Here is a 23380-nt window from a genome sequence, read left to right as displayed (position 1 = left end):
GCAAGTGATCCTGGAGGGTTACTTAGTGCTTCTGTGCCTCAGTTTCCTTGCATTTAAAATGAGGATAGCAATATCTATGCCCTACAATTATGAAGGTTGGAAATAATATATAAGAATTCTTTTAACTCACACATTAGTTCATCTATAAATATTTGAGGTCACATTCCAAATGTTGTTCTTTTTTAAATTTATAGACTTAAATAGGAAAAAAAATAAAATGAAGACCCCATAGAAAATAAGATTCCTTCATGAGATATGGAGGTGGATAATTTATGTAGAAGCTTAGAATAAAAGCTAACCTAACAAGATTCTGTCCTTAGCTCTGTAGTGGCCTTGGGTGCTGCCCAAAAGGGAGTAGAAGACATCCTTCTCCAGACAGGGTCTTAGAACTTGAATGACATCGTGAGGGAAAGTGGCTGGATTTGGCATCAGAGGAGCTCATCTTGGTCAGGTGCTGCCATTAACTCAGGATGGTGCTGTGAGCTGTTATAAGCTGCTTACCCTCTGTATTAGTTTGTTAGGGCTGCCTTTAAAAAGTACCACAAACTGGGTGGCTTGAAGCAATAGAAATTTATTCTTTTATAGCTCTGGAGACTACAAGTCTGCAGTTAAGGCATCAGCAGGGCCATGCTTTCTGAAGGCTCTAGGGAAGAAGCCTTCCTTACTTCTTTCCAGCTTCTGGTGGCTCCTGGCAATCTTTGGTGTTCCTGGACCTGTAGCTGGATTGCTTCAGTCTCTGCCTCTATGGTTCACATGGGCTTCTTCACTATGTGTCTTCACATGGTGTGATGCTGAATTTTATGTGTTAGCTTGAATGGGCCACTGGTGCCCAGATTAAACATTGCTCCTGCGTGTGTCTCTGAGGGTGTTACCTCACAGAAGAGAATAGCGTTTGAATTGTTGAGCTCAGTAAATGGTTTGCCCTCCCTGGTGTGGGTGAGCATCATCCAATCTGAAGGGGCTGAAGAGAACAAAAGATAGAGGAAGGAACAAAAGGTAGTGGAACCCTCATGAATGGGATTGGTGCTTTATAAAAGGTGCTTCAGAGAGATCCCTAACCCTTTCATCCTGTGAAGAAACAGGGAGAAGGCAATGGCTATGAAGCAGGAAGGGGGCCTTCATCAGGACATGAGCACTTTGGTGCCTTGATCTTAGATTTCCAACTGCAGAACTGTGAAAAGTAAGCTTTTGTTTTTTATAAGCCACCCAGTCTGGCATGCACTAAGACTCTCCAGTACCTCAGAAGGTGACCTTATTTGGAAATGGGGTCATTGCGATGCATTTGGTTTAGTTACGATGAGGTCATTATGGTAAGCCCTAATCCAGTCTGACTGGTGAGGGGAAATTTGGGCCCAGAGGCAGACATGTATAGAGGGAAGATGATGTAAAGATACAGGGAGAAGATGGCCATCTACAAGCCCAAGACAGAGACCTACATCCTTCCCTTGCAGTCCTCAGGAGGAACTAAACTAGTAGACATTTTGATTTTGAACTTCTAGCCTCCAGAACTGTGAGAAAATAAATTTCTTTTGTGTAAGCCACTCGGTCTGTGGTACTTTGTTATGGCAGCCCTAGCAAATGAATGCACACTTTGTGGGTGTATCTTCCTATCTCCAAACCTGAGTGGGGGGATGAGAGAAGCCGCTAACTGCTCAACTGGTGGTCAGAATGGACCCATGAACCGGCACTTCTGGGTCGTTTCCTTGGTCACCTTCAGCATTGTTCTTTTCCAAGGACACTTTTTGTTAAGACTTAGGCATCTGATGAAATAGCAGTGCTGTCTCTCTGTTTTTCCTGCCTTTACAACCAGCCTAGTTTCCAGAGCTACATTTAAGACCTAACCAATGCTGAAAATACTTGCTAGCCATTTGGCCTCCCAGAAGTCAGTCAGGACGATTCCTGTGGCCTTGAGGAAAATTAGTAGGTGAGATCTGATCCCACCTGGAGTCTCTGTCTCTTGGTGGCTGTGAGAGCAGGACTGAAGCAGTGGGTTTGTAGAGGCATTTCCTGTAGCTATAAAGGGTCTCTCAAAAAGAGAGCCGTCCCTGCCTGAACTGGTGCTCACTCTTCTACAGAATTAAAAGGGGAAGGAAAAAAAAGTATTTTTTAATTAATAGTCTTAATGTATATATATATATGTTTTTTTTTTTTTCCTTTTCAGCCAGTACAGGCTACTCTGTCATCTTTGAAGATGTTAGATGTGGGAAAGTGGCCAATTTTCTCCCTTTGTTCTGAGGAAGAACTGCAGTTAATTCGTCAGGCCTGTGTCTTTGGCAGCGCTGGCAATGAAGTTTTATATACTACAGTAAATGATGAGGTAAATTTTGAAGAAAAAATTCAGCCTCTTACCGTAATAGATTCGACGGAGTGGGGCAGAAACTGAGGAATTAAGGTTAAGAAGAAAGCATGAGAGTACATTCTTACTTGTTACATAATGTTATACAATGAAGCAGTAATTACAGGTTTGTCAGAAATAGAGGTGCTTGAACTAACAGTCGTTTTCCCACAGATTTTTGTGCTTGGCACAAACTGCTGTGGCTGTTTGGGATTAGGTGACGTCCAGAGCACCATTGAACCTCGGAGACTGGATTCTTTAAGTGGCAAAAAAATAGCCTGCCTCAGCTATGGGAGTGGCCCCCATATTGTCCTTGCCACAACAGGTAACCTAGGATCACAGTGTAGAGGTTTAGCCATTGCCTTATTTGTTGAGAAACAAGATTTGGGACCACCCGTTAAATCGAGAACATACTTCTTGATTGGGTAGGAGTTTCCGGCTCTGTCCTGTGAACTTGACTGTGCTTTGGACAATGTGAAATATGAACATGTCTGAGTATCAGAGTAAGATAAAGGAGCAGATGGAATCTAGCAGTTATTGGCACTTTCGATGTGAGAATGACAGTGCTATAAGCCCAGTAAACCCCTTTTGTTTACACTTCATAAGTTTAATTATTTTGCATTAAAATTAACTCACTCTGGACTTTTTGAACTTGAGATCTCTGATCTATGAACTAAGACACTGAAGCTAAGTCCAAGATGTTCTCTGACTCCTAGCACACTGGGATTCTTACCATGAATAATGACTGATGGCTGAAATATAATTACCATGAATAATAGACTGATGGCTATTTCATGAATTCAGACTAATAAGACATTATAATTAAATCATACCTTAGACTTTTCTTAAGCTAGGTGTTCATTTCATTAGTATTCTTTGAATTGAAAATAAAGTTTATAAATACTGTGTTGTATACTTATTTCACATAAATTTTAGGGAATTTTGGTTGCCAGTAATAGTCTAGATTATTTGGACCACTTCTTCACTGGAAACAACTAAAAATTCTAGATAAAATATTTAATTTTTTTCCATAGAGGCATCAAAGCACTAACAAAGCAGAAAGGAATTACTGGATCGGATTCAAGAGAAAGTATGAACTAAGGTTAAAGGGGAACTTAAAGCTAGTTTTGCCTTAAGGGCATCTGCTTCCCCACCTAAATGAGTTGTGGTTTGATGTACTCACAAGGTGAAGGAGTCATGGGTCAGACACCTAGCCCATTAGGTTAGGAACACCAAAGGCTAGGCTCTGGGGGCAAGAATGGGCCAGCTCTTCCATCTCTAAGGCACTGAACAGAAGAATCCTTGCCCGTGAGAAAAGCAAGGAGGAAAAAAGAAAGAAAGAAAACCTCTCCCTGAAGGGTTGTAATCATGGATTTGTATTCCAATTCACATCAGACTGGTAGTCCAAGAAATCTCAAGCCTTGGATTTATTAAAGAACTACCTTTAAGCGCCTTAGTGGCATGACAGAAGTTAATGTGGATTCTTTCTAGAGGAAGGCACCTTCACTTCATCCTAGGCCTGAAGAAATATAATGCCATTGCAAAATGAGTTTTCAATGGCAATTAGCAGCACATAGTAAAAGATAACCAGGTACACAAGGGAACAAGGCACCATGAATGAGAACCAGCAAAAAAAGATAGCAAACACTGAATACTAAGTATCAGCTATTACAGGTACAAGATGACTGTATTTATTATGTTTGAAAAAATAAAAAACCAGCTTGAAGACCTGCAGAGATCAAAGAGGATTTGAAAAAGAATGAAATAAACAATATAATTATCAAAATGAAAACTCCTTGGGCAAGTTTAATAGCAGTTTGGGCATATCAAAAGTAAAATTAGTAAACTGGAAGATCAGAAGAAATTATCTGGCATGTAGCACCCAGAGAGAATATGGTAGAAAATACAAGCACAAGGAGTATATACTGTATGGTTCCATTTATTTACAGTTCAAAAACAGGAAAAACTAAATTCTCTTATTGTGGATTATATATGGGGAGCTTTTGGAGTGATCATAAGGTTATATTTCTTGACCTGAGTGGTGGTACATGGGTGTGTGCTTTATAATTATTTATAAAACTGCATATATATCTTATGAACTTTTCTGAATATATATTATACCACATAAGAAATAATATATAACAAATATTTTAAAAATTAACTTGATCATTTTATAGATAAGAAAATAGGCCCAGGGAAATTAAATGACCTACAGTCTCTTGACTTTCAATCTGATGTTTTCTCCTATTATTCTTAGTAGCATTTCTCTGCTGTTTATTTACAACCTATCTGCCAGCTATTTTAACTCATCCATTTAAATTTCATCTTGTTGCTTTGAGATAGAGTATCTCAAATTTTCCAAGTGTATTATCTTATAGAATGAGTTTGGTGGGATAGGGAAGTCAATTATCATTTGCACATGAATTTTTAGTTTTCATTTGTAGAAGGATGCAATATATGTTCATATAATAAAGTAGATGTTTTGAAAGCTGGTTTTATTTCTTTTTATTTTCAGAAGGAGAAGTCTTTACCTGGGGTCATAATGCTTATAGCCAGCTGGGCAATGGGACAACTAATCATGGTTTAATGCCCTGTCATATTTCTACTAATTTGTCAAACAAACAAGTCACTGAAGTTGCCTGTGGGTCTTACCATTCTTTGGTGCTAACATCTGATGGAGAGGTGAGAATAGTTAGCGTAAATCTCATTGATTTTTTTCAGTAAGATTATATGGATTGTTACAGCCATCTTGGAAACATGGTCATTTGATTAAAATAACCACCTCCCTCAAATTCAACCTTATTCTTGTTAGCAGTTCATAATCATGGTGGTTACATCATTAAGTGTACCTTTATGTAGTAAGGATTTCTATAACTGCAGAATTTAAAAGGTTGTAATGTTCTTTCTATATTGCTATATACTCAAGGGTTTTATTTGCAAAAAGAAAAGCCCTAAAATGCTGGAAAATATGGCTGAAGCCAAGTAGATATTTTGATAAATATTATAGATTTGATGATCATTATTGTTATTTGTACACATAATACCAATAACCTAATTTTATAAAGTATTGTAAATTTTGTAAGAATGAATTTTACAAAAACTTCTCTGCCTATGTTGTGAGAATTTATGGATATCAAGCATTTTGAAAACAAAGATGAGGCATTATGAGTACATGTTAATTTCTAATTGAGATACTTTGTAAGTTAATGTGTTTCATTTATTGATCCCCAGGTATTTGCCTGGGGTTATAATAACTCCGGGCAGGTAGGATCTGGATCAACAGCCAATCAGCCAATCCCTCGAAGAGTCACAGGCTGCTTACAGAATAAAGTAGTTGTGAACATAGCATGTGGGCAGATGTGTTCAATGGCAGTGGTGAACACTGGCGAGGTAAGAAAGTTATTTCATATGTTGTTTAGAAAAAAAAACCCATTTGCCTGATTGGTGGCGTGTTTTTCACAGCAGAGAGCTTACTTGCATGTGTCTTTCATGGGACTGAGTCTCTGGTTTTCTCTCAGGTCTATGTCTGGGGTTACAATGGAAACGGGCAGCTTGGACTTGGCAGTAGTGGCAACCAGCCAACCCCCTGTAGAATATCGGCTTTGCAAGGCATTCGTGTCCAGCGGGTACGTCCACAGTGGGTCTGTGTGTGCCTGGTTTTAAGTCTTTCATGGCAAAGATGCCAATGTACACAGTTTTCTTGGCAGATGAAAAGTTTAGCTGCTTGATGTTTTCTTTATTGAACTAAAAACTAAAGCTCTGTTTCCCTGAGTAAAGTTGTAGATGTTCATCAGGAAATTATGTTTCTAGGCCACTCTCATACATAGCTGTTGGAATGTAAATTGTTACAGTCTTTTCCAAGGAAACTTTGGCAGCATATATCAAGAGCCTTGAAAATATTCATACCCTTTGTTCTGTAATTTTCTTCCGGGGATATTTAAGGAACAAAAAAGAAAGACACAGGATTAGTGGAGAAGATATAGCAAAAGAGGAAGGAAGCAAGGAAGGGAGGGAGGGAGGGAGGGAGGGAGGGAGGATAAAGAGGGAAAGAAAGAAAAGAAAAAAATATCAACTTTAATAAATAACATAAATAATAGATATAGCATAATTTAATCAAATAATGTTAGTGATTAAATAAATTATACAAAATCTACATGAATGGAAATGATGCTTACAAAGGATTTTTAATGATATGGAAATAGTGCTATGTGATGTTATATAAAAATGAAGATACAGACATGGTGCATGGAGACATGGTACATATTTCTGTACTGTATGTGTGTGTGTGTGTGTGTGTGTGTGTGTGTGTGTGTGTGTGTGTATAGAAAAAAATCCTGATCTTGAGATTACTTTCATATTTATACTTTTTTTATGGTAGTCCACATTAAACATGTTTTACTTTTACAATAAAAAAGGAAAGTAATTCTTAAAAAATAAAAGTGTATTTCATATTCACTTCACACCCCTTGATCTCTGTGAGCATAATGAATGCCATATGAAAGCTGAATAAACCAGACTCATGTCACTGAAGGAAATCATGTTGATCTTAACGGCCATTTTGGCCACATGTGGGCTGAGCTAGTTCTGGAGTAATACGGGTTACCTCAATGTTGGTCTCTCTGGGCAGGCTGCCTCTTTTTCTTCTTCTTCTTCTTCTTTTTTTTTTTTTTACATCTTTGATTCTTGACCTATCTCGTGAAAGCATATTTGCAGGCCTAAGTGGATTTGGTTTTCCTCTTTCCAGGTTGCCTGTGGCTATGCGCACACATTAGTGTTAACAGATGAAGGCCAAGTGTATGCTTGGGGTGCAAATTCTTACGGCCAGTTAGGCACTGGCAATAAAAGTAACCAGTCCTATCCTGCACCTGTCGTTGTGGAAAAGGACAGGTAATATGTGCATTTTCAAAACAACTTGCATGTTCTTTAGTGATTAAACAGAACTTGGACGTGATACAGAATTGTGGGGAAACTTACTGCTAATATTAGAATAGTCTTTCACCAGAGCATTCATTCCTCTTTAAAATTGGCTTTTGAACCCTTGGGGAGTTTGTATGTTAAATACTCTACTTTCATTTACCCCTATTTCAGCCACTGTACACAAACAACAAGGACTAAGCCTCCCACAGCTGTTCTACATTATTCCTCTCCCTCACAAATTACCTTTTCCTCCTCCTTGTTTTCTGTTTTACATTAAGAGGAAGTTGATGATGCTTGAGGTTGATTTTCTGTGGCTTAGAAAAACAAAAGTACCTCAGATAGATTATAAAGCCATTCACTCAGCTACGTGTAAAATTTGCCAGTTGAAAGGATAAGACCATCTCATGATTTTAGTTCCCAAGCTATCACTATGAGGCAGAGTATAGTGGTTAGAAAATTAAGACTTAGTTTTGCCCACTTGTTTGCAAGGTTGTGTCAAGTAATTAACATATCCAAAATTTTCTTCCAGTTATCCTACTACTTTTGAAAGCCCTTTGAATGTCTCAGACATGGCCATAGCACTGCCTTTTCACTCTTATCTCTTGACACAGTAGTATAGGACAAAAATATTCATTAGTGTGTCTGTTAAACCAGGTTTATAATCATTGTAGGAATGAATACTGCTATTTTCATTTTTATTGTACATACTAAGTTTTGTTATATCTGATTTTAAAGTAAGCATATGGATATATAGATTATCTTGCATTTGTATGCAATTCTTTCATATTTTCCTGTTGGAATATTTAACAATAAAAGTGAAGAACCAAATTGTCATTTTCAACCCCCTTGATTTTCATGTGAGTATTATAAAACTGGCTAATTTTGTTTAACCTATGTTAAATAGGTTTTAAAAAAAACCTATTTTTGTTTTTTTCCCCCAAAATCTTAGAATAAGAACCTGGACCTCATAAGGATTGGGGAGAAGGAGAGGGAATGGAGGTCAGGAACTGGTGGGAATGTACTAGATGTGTGCAGCCATGCCATTGCCACCCCCGTTTAGGTAGTTCAGAGCTCCTCCGTGAAAAGAGAAGGGACAGTCTTGAGGCTTTGAGCAATCACGAAAATGCTTCAGTTTAGCAAATCGGGTCAGTAGGGACATTTAGTATTTAGACAAACAGTAAAGTGTTAAAGGATCAAATAAAGGATCAAATCAAAACAACATGTTTGTATAGTACTTTACCATTTTTATGGTGCTGTCACACTTTCTGTAAATTTGAACTCCTCTGTCCCTCGACTTGCCAAATCCACTACTGTCTGCCCACTAGCAGCTTGCCCCACATTGCTCTGCTGGTCCCTGGTCGTCCCAGGATGAGCACCAGGTCTTCCCACTCCCATCATGCTAGGCCAGAAAGAGTGTAGGACAGCTTGGGGAAGAAGGAAAAAGAGGCAGAAAAGGAGGGCAGGGGAGTTATGTTGAGTGCCAACTCCTTACGTGGTACTTGAGAGTATTGCTTGTTTATTTTAAAAACTTACGGTTTTAAAAAAACTTAACTTTTTTCAAATTTTGAATTATAAATGCAAAAAAAGTGGAAATAGCTCCACACTTGCACACTTGCTGTTGTCCATGTAGTCATTATTTGGGCTACAGAAATCATGGCTGAATGTTTTGAATGCAATATTCCTACTTTTCTGTTTTCCATGCCTGAATTCGCTGTGGTAACCCCTGAGCTTGCAGGCTCTCCATCACACCAATATTGCGAGGGAGGAATTTGTAAGTCTGCTGGGACTTGTTTTGCACGTACCCACCCTTTTCAGCGACTGAAATTTGCAGATATGTTATGACTTATCTCTCAAGAACTCACTTCTGACTCTTGGGGCCCATTTCAGGGAAGTTTGACTAACTAGAAACAAAAGGATTGAATGTAGGGTGGGGTGGATCCTCAGGTCCTGGTTACCTGTTCACAGAAGTGGAAAGTGAAAATCTGTGTACATTGGATCCTTTGCTTAAATGACAACCCAAGGAAAACCTTTTAAAATTTTTTCCCACAGAGATCTATGATGAAGAATGCTAATGACATTTGTTAGCAATTTATGTTCACATAAAAGTAATTTTAATGACTAAAGTAATTCTCTTCTCTCTAACCCAGTCATTCCCAATCTTTCTGAAGTCTCAGTACTTTGATTTACTAGCATTTATCTTTGTTCTTAAAGTTCCATAAAAGCATAGTTGAAGTTAAATTGATTTAAAGCTAACTTTGCCTTGAATTTTTGTGAATTTTGTGACACCTTGATAATTGGTAGTATGTTGGCCTCTTACAAAACCAGGCTTGGGAATTACTGCTCTGGATCTTTTTATTATTACTATTTCTTCTTCATTCTTCTTCTGTCTCACAAATTACCTTTTTTCCTCTCCTCATTGTTTTCTGTTTTATATTCTTCCTCACTCTCTGCTTTTTCATTTCTAGTACTTCACAGCCATTAAGCTGCAGTCGTTGGGGATCATTCCATTGAGGTGACACAAAACTCATTTATTATGAATGTCTAGTACTTTTTTTTTTCATTAAGCATGGCTACAAAATAAAATGTGAAATATGCCAGACATTCTGACAGTAAAGTTTAGCTCAGTTTATAGTCATCGTCTGTTGCATATTAGACTGGAAAATCTGAGCTTCAGAATTTTGCTTCTTGGTATGAATCAGATTTAAGAACAGATGACCTTAGGCAACAGCTGGATGCGTTGGCAGTTGGTTGGGTCCCAAGCTTAGACTTGAAGGTTCCCTCTAAACTTTCTTCACTCTTGTTCCTGTAGCAGCTGCTGCCGTCAGCCAAGCCCGTGCCCCACCCCTGACTTCCCGTGTGCTGCTAGGTGTTCCAGGTAAACTTCACGAGGCCATGTTAAGGGAAGGCCACTGCTCCACAGCCTTCTGCATCTTGACCCCTGTGCTGTGTCTGTTCCAGCCTTCCTCCACCAAGCAGTGTTCCCTCCTCCTGTAAAGGCAAAGGCTACTTCCTTTCCACGGAGGCTAGTAAAGATATTTCAGAAGTGAATGCAGGAATTAAATTATTTTGGTTTTCTGATGTTGGGTAGTTGAGCCCAGAAGGACACTGTTATGTTCCCATCAGTTACATTTTTCATAGAACATCATCAGGGAAGAGAGAGGCTATCTGTGATTTTAAGTGGTTTCCCAGAGTTCCTGCAGCCACTGGTAAACACTTCAGTCACCAGAAGAAACTGTTTTGAGTGTGCACTCTGCTGTAGCTGATTTCATTTACTCACAAGGCTGTGAAAGGATTGCTACCTGGATTCTGCTCTCCTCACTTTTTTTTTTAAGATGATAAAATAGATGATAAGTGTTTTAAGTACCTTGGCCTCCATAGGCTGCTGTCTGGCCCTCAGCCCTGTGCCCTGCCCCTCGCACCAAGCCATGTAAAATGAAGTGTGTTGCTGCCCTCACATTTGGTGTAATGTGTGAGGGTGGATGGCCTTTTCTTTGAACAGATGCCTTTTCTTTGAACAAATGCATTTATTCCATTTCCTTGCCTTTTCTTTATTGAGAAGGATATGCTTATTGAGAAGCCAAATAGGATTGGCAATATTCCCTGTGTGGGCAAGGAAGATTCTTTTGTAAAAAGCACATATTAGAGGTTTGGGCCCATTCACTGACTTGACCATGCAAATAGGGAAGGTCTCACTGTCTGAATTGATCATTGGAAATATAGTCTCTGTGTGAGGGAGGCTTTGTCACTTAAAATGCCAAGAAGTAGTAAACCTGTTAAGCCTCTACTGCTGGCTACTATTTGTACACCAGACTCTGTGCTTGGTGTTTAACATTTTATCATTTAATTTGTATACATACAAATTAGCTTTATTTGTAATTAATTAGCAATTAGCTTGCAACGTGATGGAACAGAGGCTCGGGAACATTTACGCCTTCACACAGCCTAGTGGTAGAGCTAGGATGTGGCCCTTGGTGTGACTGACCCCAGCATCCAGGCTCTCCACCGTTGGTACAGCATAGCTTCTTGTGTAGTACTCCCATCTTCAAGAGCTAAGAGCTGCCCTTGAATGAATCCCTGAAATGATTGGGACCGCACATGAAAACAGTACACCTCAGCCTTCTGAGGCAAGCCACCACGGCAGTGTTCAGCTTGCATGATGACCATCTTCCCTCCTTGTCTGGGAAACGGCCAATTAAAAGAGGTAGTGGAGGGATGTCTCCACCCTCCAATTGCTAGGCTGTCAATGGGGTCTTCCCATCCCTCAGTCGCTCTGTGTTGTTCTGTCCTTCCCAGTTAGTCAGTAAAAGAACCTAAAAATTGTGCTTAATCAGACACCTTACTGGGGAGAGAAAGACACTTGGGGAGAGAGAAATAAGCCAGTGATTTAGCCTGCCAGGAACTTGTAATCTAGCAGAGTAGGTGAGACATACCTCCCTGAGAAGTTAAGGGCCAGGCTGGAATGGTGTGGATGGGATGAATGGCAAGAGTGCAGGTGAGCAAGAGACCTCTTTCTCTGGGGCCATTTGAGCTGAGCCTTGGAAGATGGGCAGGATTTCTAAGGCAGAGAGAAAGGAAAGAGCATTCCTGCACAATGACTTTGTGAAGAAAAATGTTGAGGGGCAGTGAGTACATCTGTTTGTTGGAACATAGGGTATGTAGGTAAATGTGATTTGAAAGAGGATTGGATACAGGCGCAAGACAAATTATGGAAGGTCTTGATGTCACACATATGGATTTTATCTTGTGGGAAGCCACGGAAGGTTTGAGAGTACTGACGAGGATGCTCTTTTCAGAGGATTGTTAACCTGCCAGCCTTGTGTGATCTGGATCGGAAAAGAGAGAGAGTCTAAGGCATGGAGACCACGGAGGCTGTTGCTTTGGAGTCAGATATGGGCTGTGCCTGACCTAGGGTGGTGGCAGATGGGAGAAATTATCAAAGAGAGAATCTATGTTATTTGTCAATTGGATATTCTGAAAAAAGTGAGGAGGGAGAAGTCAAAGATGACTCTGAAGCTCTGAGCCTAAGTCACTGAGGATCTTGGTGCCACCGCCTGCTGTGGGCAAAATCAAGATGGCAACCTCACTTTGGGTAAAATAGTTTACTCTCTTTTGTGAATCTGTACAGTGGCTTATTCTTAGAGAAAGTTAATTATTTCTAAATGAACAAAAACAGGGCTTTCTATTAGGAAGTATTCTGAGAACTACCTCCCTGGCAATTGTGAACTTATCAGAAAACTGCTCTCTTGGGCTCTCAAAGATAGAGTCCTAGGAGTTAGAACTACTGACCTTACTGTTTGCAGTGTGGATTGGGGTGGCCCACAGCATGCTGCATCTAACACTAAAATCGGTAAAGTTTTAATGAAAATATTTCTTGATACTGGATCAAGACCTGGGTTAAGTAGCCCAAGTCTTTATCACTGTTTTGTTTGTTTTGGCCTTTACCCTTGGATTGTTTTTGCATTTCACAACGAGACAGTATATATTTTTGTAGGCCTACGGGCTGGAAGTGGTAAGGTAGATCTTTATTAGTTGTGCCATTGAAGGACAGCTTAAACCTAAATAACTGTTTCGTGCCTGAAAATCTAGATTAAGTCTCGTTTTGTTTTTTAAATCCGTTAAAGTTAAGGGAAGGAGAAATCAACTTGTTTCTTCTCCTGTTTGCCACGTTCACTTGGCATTTATTTGTGAACCTAGAATTATAGAGATTGCAGCCTGCCACTCGGCCCACACGTCGGCTGCCAAGACCCAGGGCGGGCACGTGTACATGTGGGGCCAGTGCCGGGGCCAGTCCGTGATCCTGCCTCACCTCACGCACTTCTCCTGCACCGACGACGTGTTCGCCTGCTTCGCCACTCCTGCTGTCTCTTGGCGCCTCCTGTCCGTGGGTGAGTGGTCTCTGCCCATTTGGGTGAAAACTAGCAAGACAACCCCGGTGATAGTAAAAGGACTTTTTAGGTGCAGAATCATATATTTTCTCTCTAATGGGCTCCTGTGAAAGGAAACTAATTTGATGGATTAATTTTTCTTGAAAGTATCAGAAACCAGGATCACATACTAAATTAAAAAGCTATTGCATTTGACTGCTTTTTAGTGTTCCTGAAAAACTATTCTCTTTTATTTTTAGCTAGTCTATTTACTCAAACATTCAAAAATTTCATTGAGGGGGCGGTTTGGGACTTTTTAGTTGTTCTGTCAGGTTTACAAGGAGATGTGTGTGAGGCTCTTACCCTTAATGATTACAGAGACGTGAAAATCTGTATTTAGGGGAAAGAAAGCATCACTCAGCCATTTATTTCGGGTATTTTCCTGAGTGTCACAAGAGCGATGTTGTATTCTGGCCTGTATTTCTACTATGTCTGTCCTTAAGCCTGGAAACATTGGTGTTCCTCTGTAGAACCTGACGACCACCTGACGGTGGCAGAGTCGCTCAAGAGGGAATTTGACAACCCCAGTACAGCAGACCTGAAATTCCTGGTGGACGGAAAGTACATTTATGCACATAAAGTCCTTCTCAAAATTAGGTAAGGAGTCATCTATTTTGAGACTTGAAACAAACATATGATTTTCTAAGTGTTCACAGAACTAGAGGAGGCACTTCAGTAGTTATGAAAATGACGTAAGGCTGATTTCACCCTTGCGAGCGTGCAGTGCAGCCGGGGAAACACAGGACACGGGAAACGAGAACCACTGGGGCCTGTGGGGGAGAGAGTAAACGGCTACGGGCTTCCTTAGACACTTTGCGGGTGGTCTGTCCAGCCCGGCGTCAGAGTGGCTGGCTGCCACCTGGGCTTCCTGCCCAGGACCCAAGCTTCGTCACTTTCCTTGTCAGTTGTGGGACAGTGAACTTTTAGATGCTTGGGAAAAAGAGAAGGTAAGGCTTTTGCAAGGCAGCAAGGTCTGGGGTAAAATTAACACCGAGATTTTAAAATTCAGATTTATTGAGGCATCATTTTTGAGCAACGAGCTGCATCCATTTGAAGTGTGCAGTTTGAGGAGCTTTGACATATATTTATGCTGTGAAACCCTATATCAAGACATAGAACATTCCTGTCGTCCCTCAAAGGTCCCTCATGCATCAGCCCTGGGGCAAGCACTGATTTTCTTTCAGTCACTATAGATTCGTTAGCATTTTCTAGAAATTTATGTTAATGGAATCATATAGTCTGTATTCTTTTGTGCCTGGCTTCCTTCTCTTAGCATAATGATTTTAAAAACCATCATGTTGTTGTGTAACAGGTATTTAAATCCTGCTACAATGAATCACACACTCAGTATGGCGTTTTAGTCTCAAGTACGCCTCTTTGGTTGTGCTGTCCAACATTCCTTCACTCCTGCTATAGCCCCTAAACCTTCATAAAAGAGACAGGGGCATTACTTTGCTAGGGCAGCTGTAACAAAGTGCCATACACTGAGTGGCTTCAACAACAGCTCTGGAGGCAGAAGTCCAAGATCAAGGTATTGGCGGGATGCATTCCTCCCAAGGGAGAATTCATGCCTCTCTCCCAGCTTCTGGTGGCTTGCTGGCAATCTTCGGCATTCCTTAGCTTGGGGCATGATTGACCACTCCAGTCTTTACGTGGGGTTCTCCTGTGTGCATGTCTGCATCCAAATTCCCCATTTTTATAAGGACACCCGTCATCTTGGATTAATGTCCACCCTGATGACCTCATTTTAACTTGATTACCTCTGTAAAGATCCTTTCTCCAATTATTGTTATATTCTAAGGTTAGGGCACCAGCATATGAATTTTGGGTGGAGGGGCACAATTCAACCCATAGCAGGAGGTAAAGAAACAAAATGACTCAGTTTATGAAAAGAAACCCACCCAATTTCCATAAATGCCACGCTGCGCACAGGGTGCGGAAATGACACCTCGGAGTCAGCTCCGCTACATCCGGTTTGCATCTGCAGCCTCGTCCAGTAAGTGGTGGTCACTACACTTCCAGCCAGCAGAGGAAGCGAGGGACCAGGATGGGGACACAGAGGTGTGCAGTGTGAGGAGAATCCTGTGCCACGCCGTGTTTCCTTTCTCCTTGTCAGTTCCCCTTGAAGCCCCACAAGGATGTGTCCCTCAGGAGGGTCGTCTGCTCTCGCCCAGAAGCTAGGACCTCACATGCTCCTTTCTTCCTTCATTCAGGTGTGAGCATTTTCGTTCTTCATTGGAAGACAACGAGGATGATATCGTAGAAATGAGTGAGTTTTCGTATCCTGTTTACCGAGCCTTCCTGGAATACCTGTATACAGACAGCATCAGCCTTTCCCCCGAGGAGGCAGTAGGTAATCGCCACCACACTCTCCCAAGAGATGGGCACGATGCTGAGTAACGCGCAGGGCGGAAGTGGCCGTGAGGGCGATCGCACACATAGTTCTCTCTGTGTCCAACCCACACTCTTTTCCCTGGTTACTGCTTCATACAGAGGGTGACTTGGTGGATATCAAACCGTCAGACTGTGGAGCGGGTGCCATTCTTCCGTAACTGCCGTATGTAAGGAATGCGCATGACTGTTCGGCAGCCACACCTGCCGCCCCTGAGATGTCTACGTTAGAAAGAAGATGAAATGCACGTAGTAGTAATAAGCCCTGTGGTCTCCATAACCGGGAATTGCCCTCTAGACGGCTTTGGGACAGAACGCTGTGGGACTTCTGGGGCCTTCTGTCCTGAAGGTAGTGTGTGGCGTTCACTGCACCTCAGGGGTACGGACAGTAAAAAAAAAAAAAAAAAAAAAAGCCACATAGATCAAACGGGCACAGAGTAACAGACATACTACATTTCAGTTCACAGCTGTTGGCAATATTGTTAGCTGGTGGCACAGAGAATTAAGGAATTCTGTAAGGAACTAAAGAAACAGCTCAGCCTTCAGATTTTTAAGTTAAATATTCCTTTTACATGTATAAATCCAGTATCGGTTTTTACCAGATCGGCATTTAATTTTCCTCAGGTAAACAAACATCTGATTTCTGGAGTTTTACAGTTTTCCTCCCTTTCTTCCACAAATGGTTTAGTGCCTATGCCCAGCATGTGCCACAGCTCCTCTCAGTGTCTGTGCAGGAGACAGACCAGGGCCTTGCCCCTGGGGGCTTGTGTTCAGATGAGGCAGACCAGCCCTAAACAAGCAAATATGGAAGGCCTCCGTGAGGAAGTACAGGGAGCAGAGAGCGGGGGGAAAGCAAGAGGGAACAGCCGCACAGATACCCGAGGGAAGAGCCTTCTGGGAAACAGTGAGTGCAGAGGTCTGAGACAGGCACAGATTTGTGGAGGAAGAGGAAGAAGGCCAGGGCAGGTGGAGTGAAGTGAGACTCAGTGCGGTAAGAATTAGGTCAGGCAACGGGATGTGGGCAAGAGCATGACTACCCTTGGGGGCCACGGTGAAGAGCTTGAGTTTTAATCTTGGTGTGGTGGAAAGCCTTGGAAGGTTTTGAGCATGAGGCTTGTGTTATTTAGGATTTGCTTTAACAACAACATTTTAAAAACTGTGGTTTAAAGGAGACAGTGCAGGGCATCCCTGCGTGTGGCCTGTGCTCATAGTCCAGGACCGCGTTTGCATTACTGGCAGGATGGAGGAAGGGATGATGACGAAGGGGCAAAGGGAAAATCCTAGTGTCTCTTAAGGAAGGGTCCTGGAAGTGCTACATGAGAGGCTGGGGGAAGTGGTAGAGGAAGAAAGGGAGAACAGGTCTGTGTGCTGGTGGGGCTGAGGCACAGCAGCTTCCATGACAGGAGTGATGTGTTTTAAAAGATAGTAATTATGACGGTTCAGGTATAAGGTGATGACGATACCCTGGATTAGGGTGGCGTAGCGGCAGAGGTGTTGAAAGAGATCCTATTCTGGGTGTATTTTAAAATGGGGCTGATGGCACGTTGGGGTGTGCGGAAAACAGAAGTAACGACTGCTCTAAGCTGTTTGGCTGAGCCGGTGGGTTCATGGAAGTAGCATTCAAGACGATGAGGAAGATGGAGAGCAACAGGTTTTGCCCTTGAGTTTGAGAAGGCAAAGGAGTTTTGAGTTGCTTACTAGCCATCTGCACTGGAAGGGCAGGCCTGCCATCTTTCTATACCCACTGCCAGCTACACCCTGCATCACAAGGGATGTGTGGGCACCCCAGCCTGCATGGCCAGGCTCCATTCACCTAGGCCACCGCTGGGGCTGGGCATCTGCACATTGGTGGCATGGTCGGGAAGGGAGCAAGTGTCCACATAAGTGGCCTCAGGGCCAACTAGGTAGGGAATTCCAGAGTCCCCTGTAACCAAAGTGTGGTCTAGGAGTGGATGCCTGGCTCTTGGCCACTGTGGTGAGGACTGTGCCTGGAGGAGGTGCAGATCTGGGCTGTTTTGAGCAGGGGCTCAGGGCAGGATCTTCTCTGAGGGCAGCTCAGGAGAACACATTTATGTGATTCTGCAGTTGGGAGTGTGGACTAGAGATAGGAATTTGGGGTTGCCAAGAACTGGCCAAAAACAAATGAGCCATCACAGGTCTCAAGATTTCAGAAGATTTCAGTATCCTCCACTGGGCCATGGGCCTTGCCGCTGTAATTTTGGTAGTATTGGTCAGGTTACGATGAAAACAAGTTTGCACCCGGCACTCCTACATACGCAAGACGCAGTGGCAGATGGATGCAAAAACGGTTGATGTTTTAAGATTGGTGAAATCCCACCTTTGTCTCTTAGGCCCCTGGGAAGCACTTTGCAGGTTAGCTTGATGTAGATGTGATGATTTTCTGGCAGAGGATTCAGCTAACCTTTTGATCAGATGACAACCCAGACTGGATGTAGAGCTAGTGAGTGTACCTCTCTGAGCGTGGGGCGTGCTGGTCTCGGGATGCTTCATCCTGTTCATGCCAGGGCAGGAGGCCTTGCACAGTGTTTCTAGCCAAGCCTTGTATCCAGACACAGCTCCTTTCATAAGTATTTTCACAAGTGTTCCTAGCATTCTGTATGCGAATTAACAAATCCCGATGGAGATTTAGATAGCCATATCCTTAACTTACTGTGTTAATCACTCCGTCGTGAATTATGTGAAAGTAGGTGACAGATAATATAACGGGACTCATCAATATTTACAGGTGGTATTTTAAACTGAGGGGCAGGGTTGGTGCTGGAAGTCACTTAGGGAAATAAGTGAAATTAGAATCTGAGGATTGAACCCTGGGGCACTCAAAACATTTGGAAGTTAGGAAGAATGGCCGAGTCAAGAGACTGAAGAGAATTACGGAGAAGAAAAACATAAGTAACACAGAGTTTCAAGAAGAGAAGCATCACCAACCACATCAAATTCTGTGTAAATGTTGAGTAGGACAAACCAGACAACAGCCCATTGGATTTGGCTCCATGGAAGCATTCGTGACATCCGGGAGTGGAGGGGATGGGATTCTGCTGGAATGGCTTAGCGGGAGAAGGGGAAGGGAGAAAATGGAGACAGCAAACGGGATGTTCCCCAGGTTTACAGAGAAATGGGGGAGACTGATGGGAGACAGACACGTGTCCATGTGCTGATGGAAATGACCCAGGAGAATAAGTGACAGTGCGGGGTCGGCCTTTACAGGAGAAATATGAAAGCCATTGTCACTGTGTGTCTGCTTTTCCACAGCTACTTGTTTGTGTATTGTATTTGCTCAGTTCACACATCAACAATCATTGCTTGAAGGGTTGAGTGAGTTTAATGGGGATGCTTGTAATCACTCCCCCTAATAAACATCTCTTCCCGCCAGGATTGCTGGATTTGGCTACCTTTTATAGAGAAAATCGTTTGAAAAAGCTCTGCCAACAAACTATCAAGCAAGGAATCTGTGAGGAGAATGCCATTGCCCTGCTTTCAGCTGCTGTGAAGTATGATGCTCAGGTAAGAAAAGCACCCTTTCAACTAGCTGACCTTGTGGAAAGAATGGTAGGTGTTTAGTTCATAAACTAAAATAAACAAGTAAACCGACTAAAAGTACCAGAAAAAGTGACCATTTGTATAATGTTAGGGTGGAGCTCCAAGGAAGAAGCCCTAAATAAAGGAAAGGCTTGACAGGGGCGCCTGGGTGGCTCAGTCAGTTGAGCGTCTGACTTTGGCTCAGGTCATGATCTCGTAGTTTGTGAGTTCGAGCCCCGTATCAAGCTCTGTGCTGACAGCTCAGAGCCTGGAGCCTGCTTCGGATTCTGTGTCCCCCTCTCTCTGCTCCTCCCCTGCTCACGTGCTGTCTCTGTCTCAAAAGTAAGTAAAGATTAAAAAAAAATTTTTTTTTTAAAAGGAAAAGATTGATAGGTCTGATTTCAGAAAGAAAAACATATCTAGACATCAGAAATTACCACCGAGAAAATTAAGAAGTTGATACAGTGGGGAAAATATTTGCAGCATATGGTGAAGCACATTTACCATATAGTTCTATAATACAAACATATAGTTCTTAGAAAACAAAAAGAAAATATTAGCAGTTTGATGGAAGTAAAATGGACCAAAGAACAAAATAGATTTATGAATAAATGAAAAATATAAATGAAACTAAGGTATAATTTTTCACTTGTGAAACTGGGGAATACATTCTTAGAGATAATGCAGGCTCAGATTATGTGTTCTCCTGAACAGCTGCTAAGGGTGTGCATTGGGGCAGTCATTGTGGGGGCACTTGGTACCAAATGTATTGAAAGCTTTAAAGGTGTACTTCTTTAAGGAATCCACTTGTAGGAATTTGTCCTAAGGAAGTACTCGTGGATTCAGACAGATTTAGCTTCAAAGGCTAACTGTACTGCAACACTGCTTATAATTTTAAAAAATTAGAAAAAGACAACATGAACAGTAGAGGTTTCTTTAAACTGTAGAATGTTTATACTATGAAACTATGCAGCAACTCAAAATACATTAATTGAAAAATGAACATTTTTTTTTTTTAATTTTTTTTTTCAACGTTTTTTATTTATTTTTGGGACAGAGAGAGACAGAGCATGAATGGGGTAGAGAGAGAGGGAGACACAGAATCGGAAACAGGCTCCAGGCTCCGAGCCATCAGCCCAGAGCCCGACGCGGGGCTCGAACTCACGGACCGCGAGATCGTGACCTGGCTGAAGTCGGACGCTTAACCGACTGCGCCGCCCAGGCACCCCAAAAATGAACATTTTTAAAAGCATCAATTTAAAAAAAATTTTTTTAAAGCAGTTTTTAAAAAGACTGACATTCACTATCTACATAGAAAAAAAGGGACTGAAAAATATACTCAAAGGTCATCTTTGGTGGAATTATGGATGATTTTTATTTCCTATCTTTGCTTGTTTTTTTCTCAACTTTCTACAGTGACTGTGTATTGTTTTGACAATAAAGAAAGGAAAGAAAACCTGTCTTAGAGCTAAATCTTTAGGAAGCAGCCCATTCTTCTTGGAGTCGATTTCCTTTTGTTATAAGGATATCCTCTCTGGTCAAAAAACAGGAACATTTTAGTGGTGGGCAAAAAAAAGTTTGTAACGTCTTTTCTGCTTATTAAAGAAAATTTGGAAGTATACAAAAAAGTATGAGGAAGGAGATGACTCATCAAACCAGAGAACATTAACATTTTCATACAGCTGCTTCTGTTTTTTTCCTGTTACATGAAGTATATTTCTCTAAACACTAGATTTTTTTTTCCCTTAACATTTAAAAAAAATCTTACCCACCTTGAAACATTGATATTAAAAGCATAGTGAATGTCTTTCATTAACATAATAATATATTGGGCACTTAAAACATGCAGAACACTTCATGGCTAGGCCAAACTCTTCGCTAGTTTGTGCAAGTCATGGTGATAATACTGGAGGCTGGCGCCTAATCTCCAGTGATGAGGCCGTGGGCACACAGTGTTTCTGCCAGGACTAGGCTTCATTTTCAAGACTTTTTCAGATTCCATATTTATGTCAATTATTTGTATGGCTACCTTCCAGCCTTCTGTTTCCTAGAAAGTAAGCTCCTTGAGGAAAGGCAGGGGCTTTGTTTTGCTCACAATCATAGACCTAATGCCTTAGGGTAGTACCTAACATATAGTAGAAACTCTTTTCATCTAGAAACATTTCAGCTCCTAGGGGAATATTAAAGGGGAGTATTTTAACAAATACTGACAGTGGAATGAACAATACAAATACTGTCACTAGAGAAAGGTACGTAGTGCCTATTTCTGAGAATAAAAAATCTGATTCTTTGCACTGGCTGGTATGGAGGAACTTGAATATTTTACTCTGTTATTTAAATGTTTACAAGCATAGGGGCGCCTGGGTGGTGCAGTCGGTTAAGCGTCCGACTTCAGCCAGGTCACGATCTCGCGGTCCATGAGTTCGAGCCCCGCGTCGGGCTCTGGGCTGATGGCTCAGAGCCTGGAGCCTGTTTCCGATTCTGTGTCTCCCTCTCTCTCTGCCCCTCCCCCGTTCATGCTCTGTCTCTCTCTGTCCCAAAAATAAATAAAAAACGTTGAAAAAAAAAATTTAAATGTTTACAAGCATAGATTCACATTAGCTGTACAGTTTTATAACTATTCTTTAGGTATTGCTGTACCAACAATTCTTCCTATTGGCTTTCAAATGCTTGTCCCTTCCTATGTGTCTTGGGAATTTTCATGCTGTGTTGCATTGCATTGGGATATACAAATTTATTAAAGCATTTTTTGTTTTTGTTCCTAGGATTTAGAAGAATTCTGCTTCAGGTTTTGCATAAATCATTTGACTGTAGTAACACAAACTTCAGGCTTTGCAGAAATGGACCATGATCTTCTGAAGAACTTTATCAGCAAAGCAAGCAGAGTTGGAGCCTTTAAAAATTGATCCTCATCTGCAAGAAAGAATTTTGGTATTTCCATTTTCCCTGCAAAAGCCGGAGAATGACTTTTCCTTAATTGGCTGAATACTTACGTTCTGTCAAAAGAAGGTGGTGGTCAGTCTGCCCTGTGCTGAAGTCTGAAGTTTACTGTACAAGGCATTCCGTGCTCTGATCAGATGTGACTAAGGTCAAGGGAAAAGAAATTAAAATGTCTTATTTACCATTTCCTCTTTCACGTCCCTTAAGTTGGACATTTTTGGTACATTGGTCTAAGTATATGCTATCCTGGCCAAATTTCTGTTCTTAACAGGCTGATAGCACATAGAGAGCTGGACAGTACATTGTCAGCATCCAGAACGGTGCCTTGCATACACAGGCACTCAATTCATTTATTACAAATCTTACGTATGCCCTGAAAACAGCTTTATTTGTGGAATACTGGATAAAGGTATAACAAATTGCACAAAAACAAATTTGAGACAGCCCATCACTATTGAGGTTCATATTCTTCTGGTACCTGGTTCTAAGTAATAGTGGCTAACTTAGAGCATTAATTAGAATTCACAAACAGCCTTGACAATTTAATTGTCAAAGTCCCAAGGGCTAATTTTAATTTTCTATTTACTCTGAGTCATTAAGTTCTCATACGGGATTACTGAATATGAAGTACTGTCTTTGAATGAATGTTGTTTCTGGGCTCATCTGCCTTACATAATTGCATAATGTCTTTTCTTTTTGTGTTGAGAGATTTGCCTGTGTATGTAAAAATGATTATGTGTTTTTCTTGTAGTGGAGTTTTATGTCACTGTAAAACAGTTCTCTTAACCTGGCACAGAATAATTATAAAGTACTAGCTGAAAAGGAACTCATACTTACATTTCATGGACAGCATTAAGAATGAGATAAATTTATACTTTTTCAGTCAAAACAAGTTACCCAACTGCAAAAGAAAAACTGGAACGGGATGTAGGATGTAGTGTCAGATTCTTCTAACATGGGTTTCACAATATGGTATGTATTTCACAATATGATATTATGTAAAGAAAACTCTTTTGGAATTAGAAACCTTGTTCTGATGCTGAACTATTTGATAATAAAGTGCTTATTTGTAGATAATAGAACAGTTGTGTTTTTTTTAATCCCTAATAAGCAGCAAAATTGTATCAACTTTATATCTCTTACATTTATACAAATCCATTTGATTACGCTTATTTTTGGAAGTAGTTACTCAGATAACCTATCATAGCAAAGCCCACCCTAAAACATAAATGGCATATAAACAACATAATTACTGTTCATATTATTGCCTCTGACTACTCTTTATTGGTGAGGTCACTTTTTAATCCTTAGTTTCTCTTGGTTTACCTGTTTTTGC

General features: G+C 41.2%; 1 protein-coding gene across 19 annotated transcripts in view; it reads left to right on the top strand.

Moving 5' to 3' along the window:
- Positions 1–23126, top strand: part of RCBTB2 (RCC1 and BTB domain containing protein 2) — a 59314-nt gene extending 36188 nt beyond the window's left edge. For 18 of the 19 annotated variants that reach the window (XM_086712126.1, XM_086712055.1, XM_086712105.1 and 15 more), the window contains 12 exons: positions 2162–2317; positions 2510–2660; positions 4851–5017; positions 5567–5725; positions 5854–5961; positions 7080–7222; positions 10062–10127; positions 12947–13137; positions 13647–13773; positions 15390–15529; positions 18959–19089; positions 21870–23126. In XM_086712126.1, coding sequence (XP_086568252.1) covers positions 2192–2317; positions 2510–2660; positions 4851–5017; positions 5567–5725; positions 5854–5961; positions 7080–7222; positions 10062–10127; positions 12947–13137; positions 13647–13773; positions 15390–15529; positions 18959–19089; positions 21870–22010 — 1650 coding nt within the window. In that variant the 5' untranslated portion in view covers positions 2162–2191 and the 3' untranslated portion in view covers positions 22011–23126. The remainder of the gene's footprint in view (positions 1–2161; positions 2318–2509; positions 2661–4850; positions 5018–5566; positions 5726–5853; positions 5962–7079; positions 7223–10061; positions 10128–12946; positions 13138–13646; positions 13774–15389; positions 15530–18958; positions 19090–21869) is intronic. The other variant, XM_086712068.1, reaches the window with a different exon arrangement.
- The last annotated feature ends 254 nt before the right edge of the window (positions 23127–23380 follow it).

Source organism: Puma concolor, chromosome A1 (genome assembly GCF_028749965.1).
Source record: "Puma concolor isolate L17-30 chromosome A1, mPumCon1.1.hap2, whole genome shotgun sequence".
Lineage (NCBI taxonomy): Eukaryota > Metazoa > Chordata > Mammalia > Carnivora > Felidae > Puma > Puma concolor.
The sequence above is the reverse complement of the archived record's forward strand: the minus strand, read 5'-3'. Positions and strand labels throughout refer to the sequence as shown.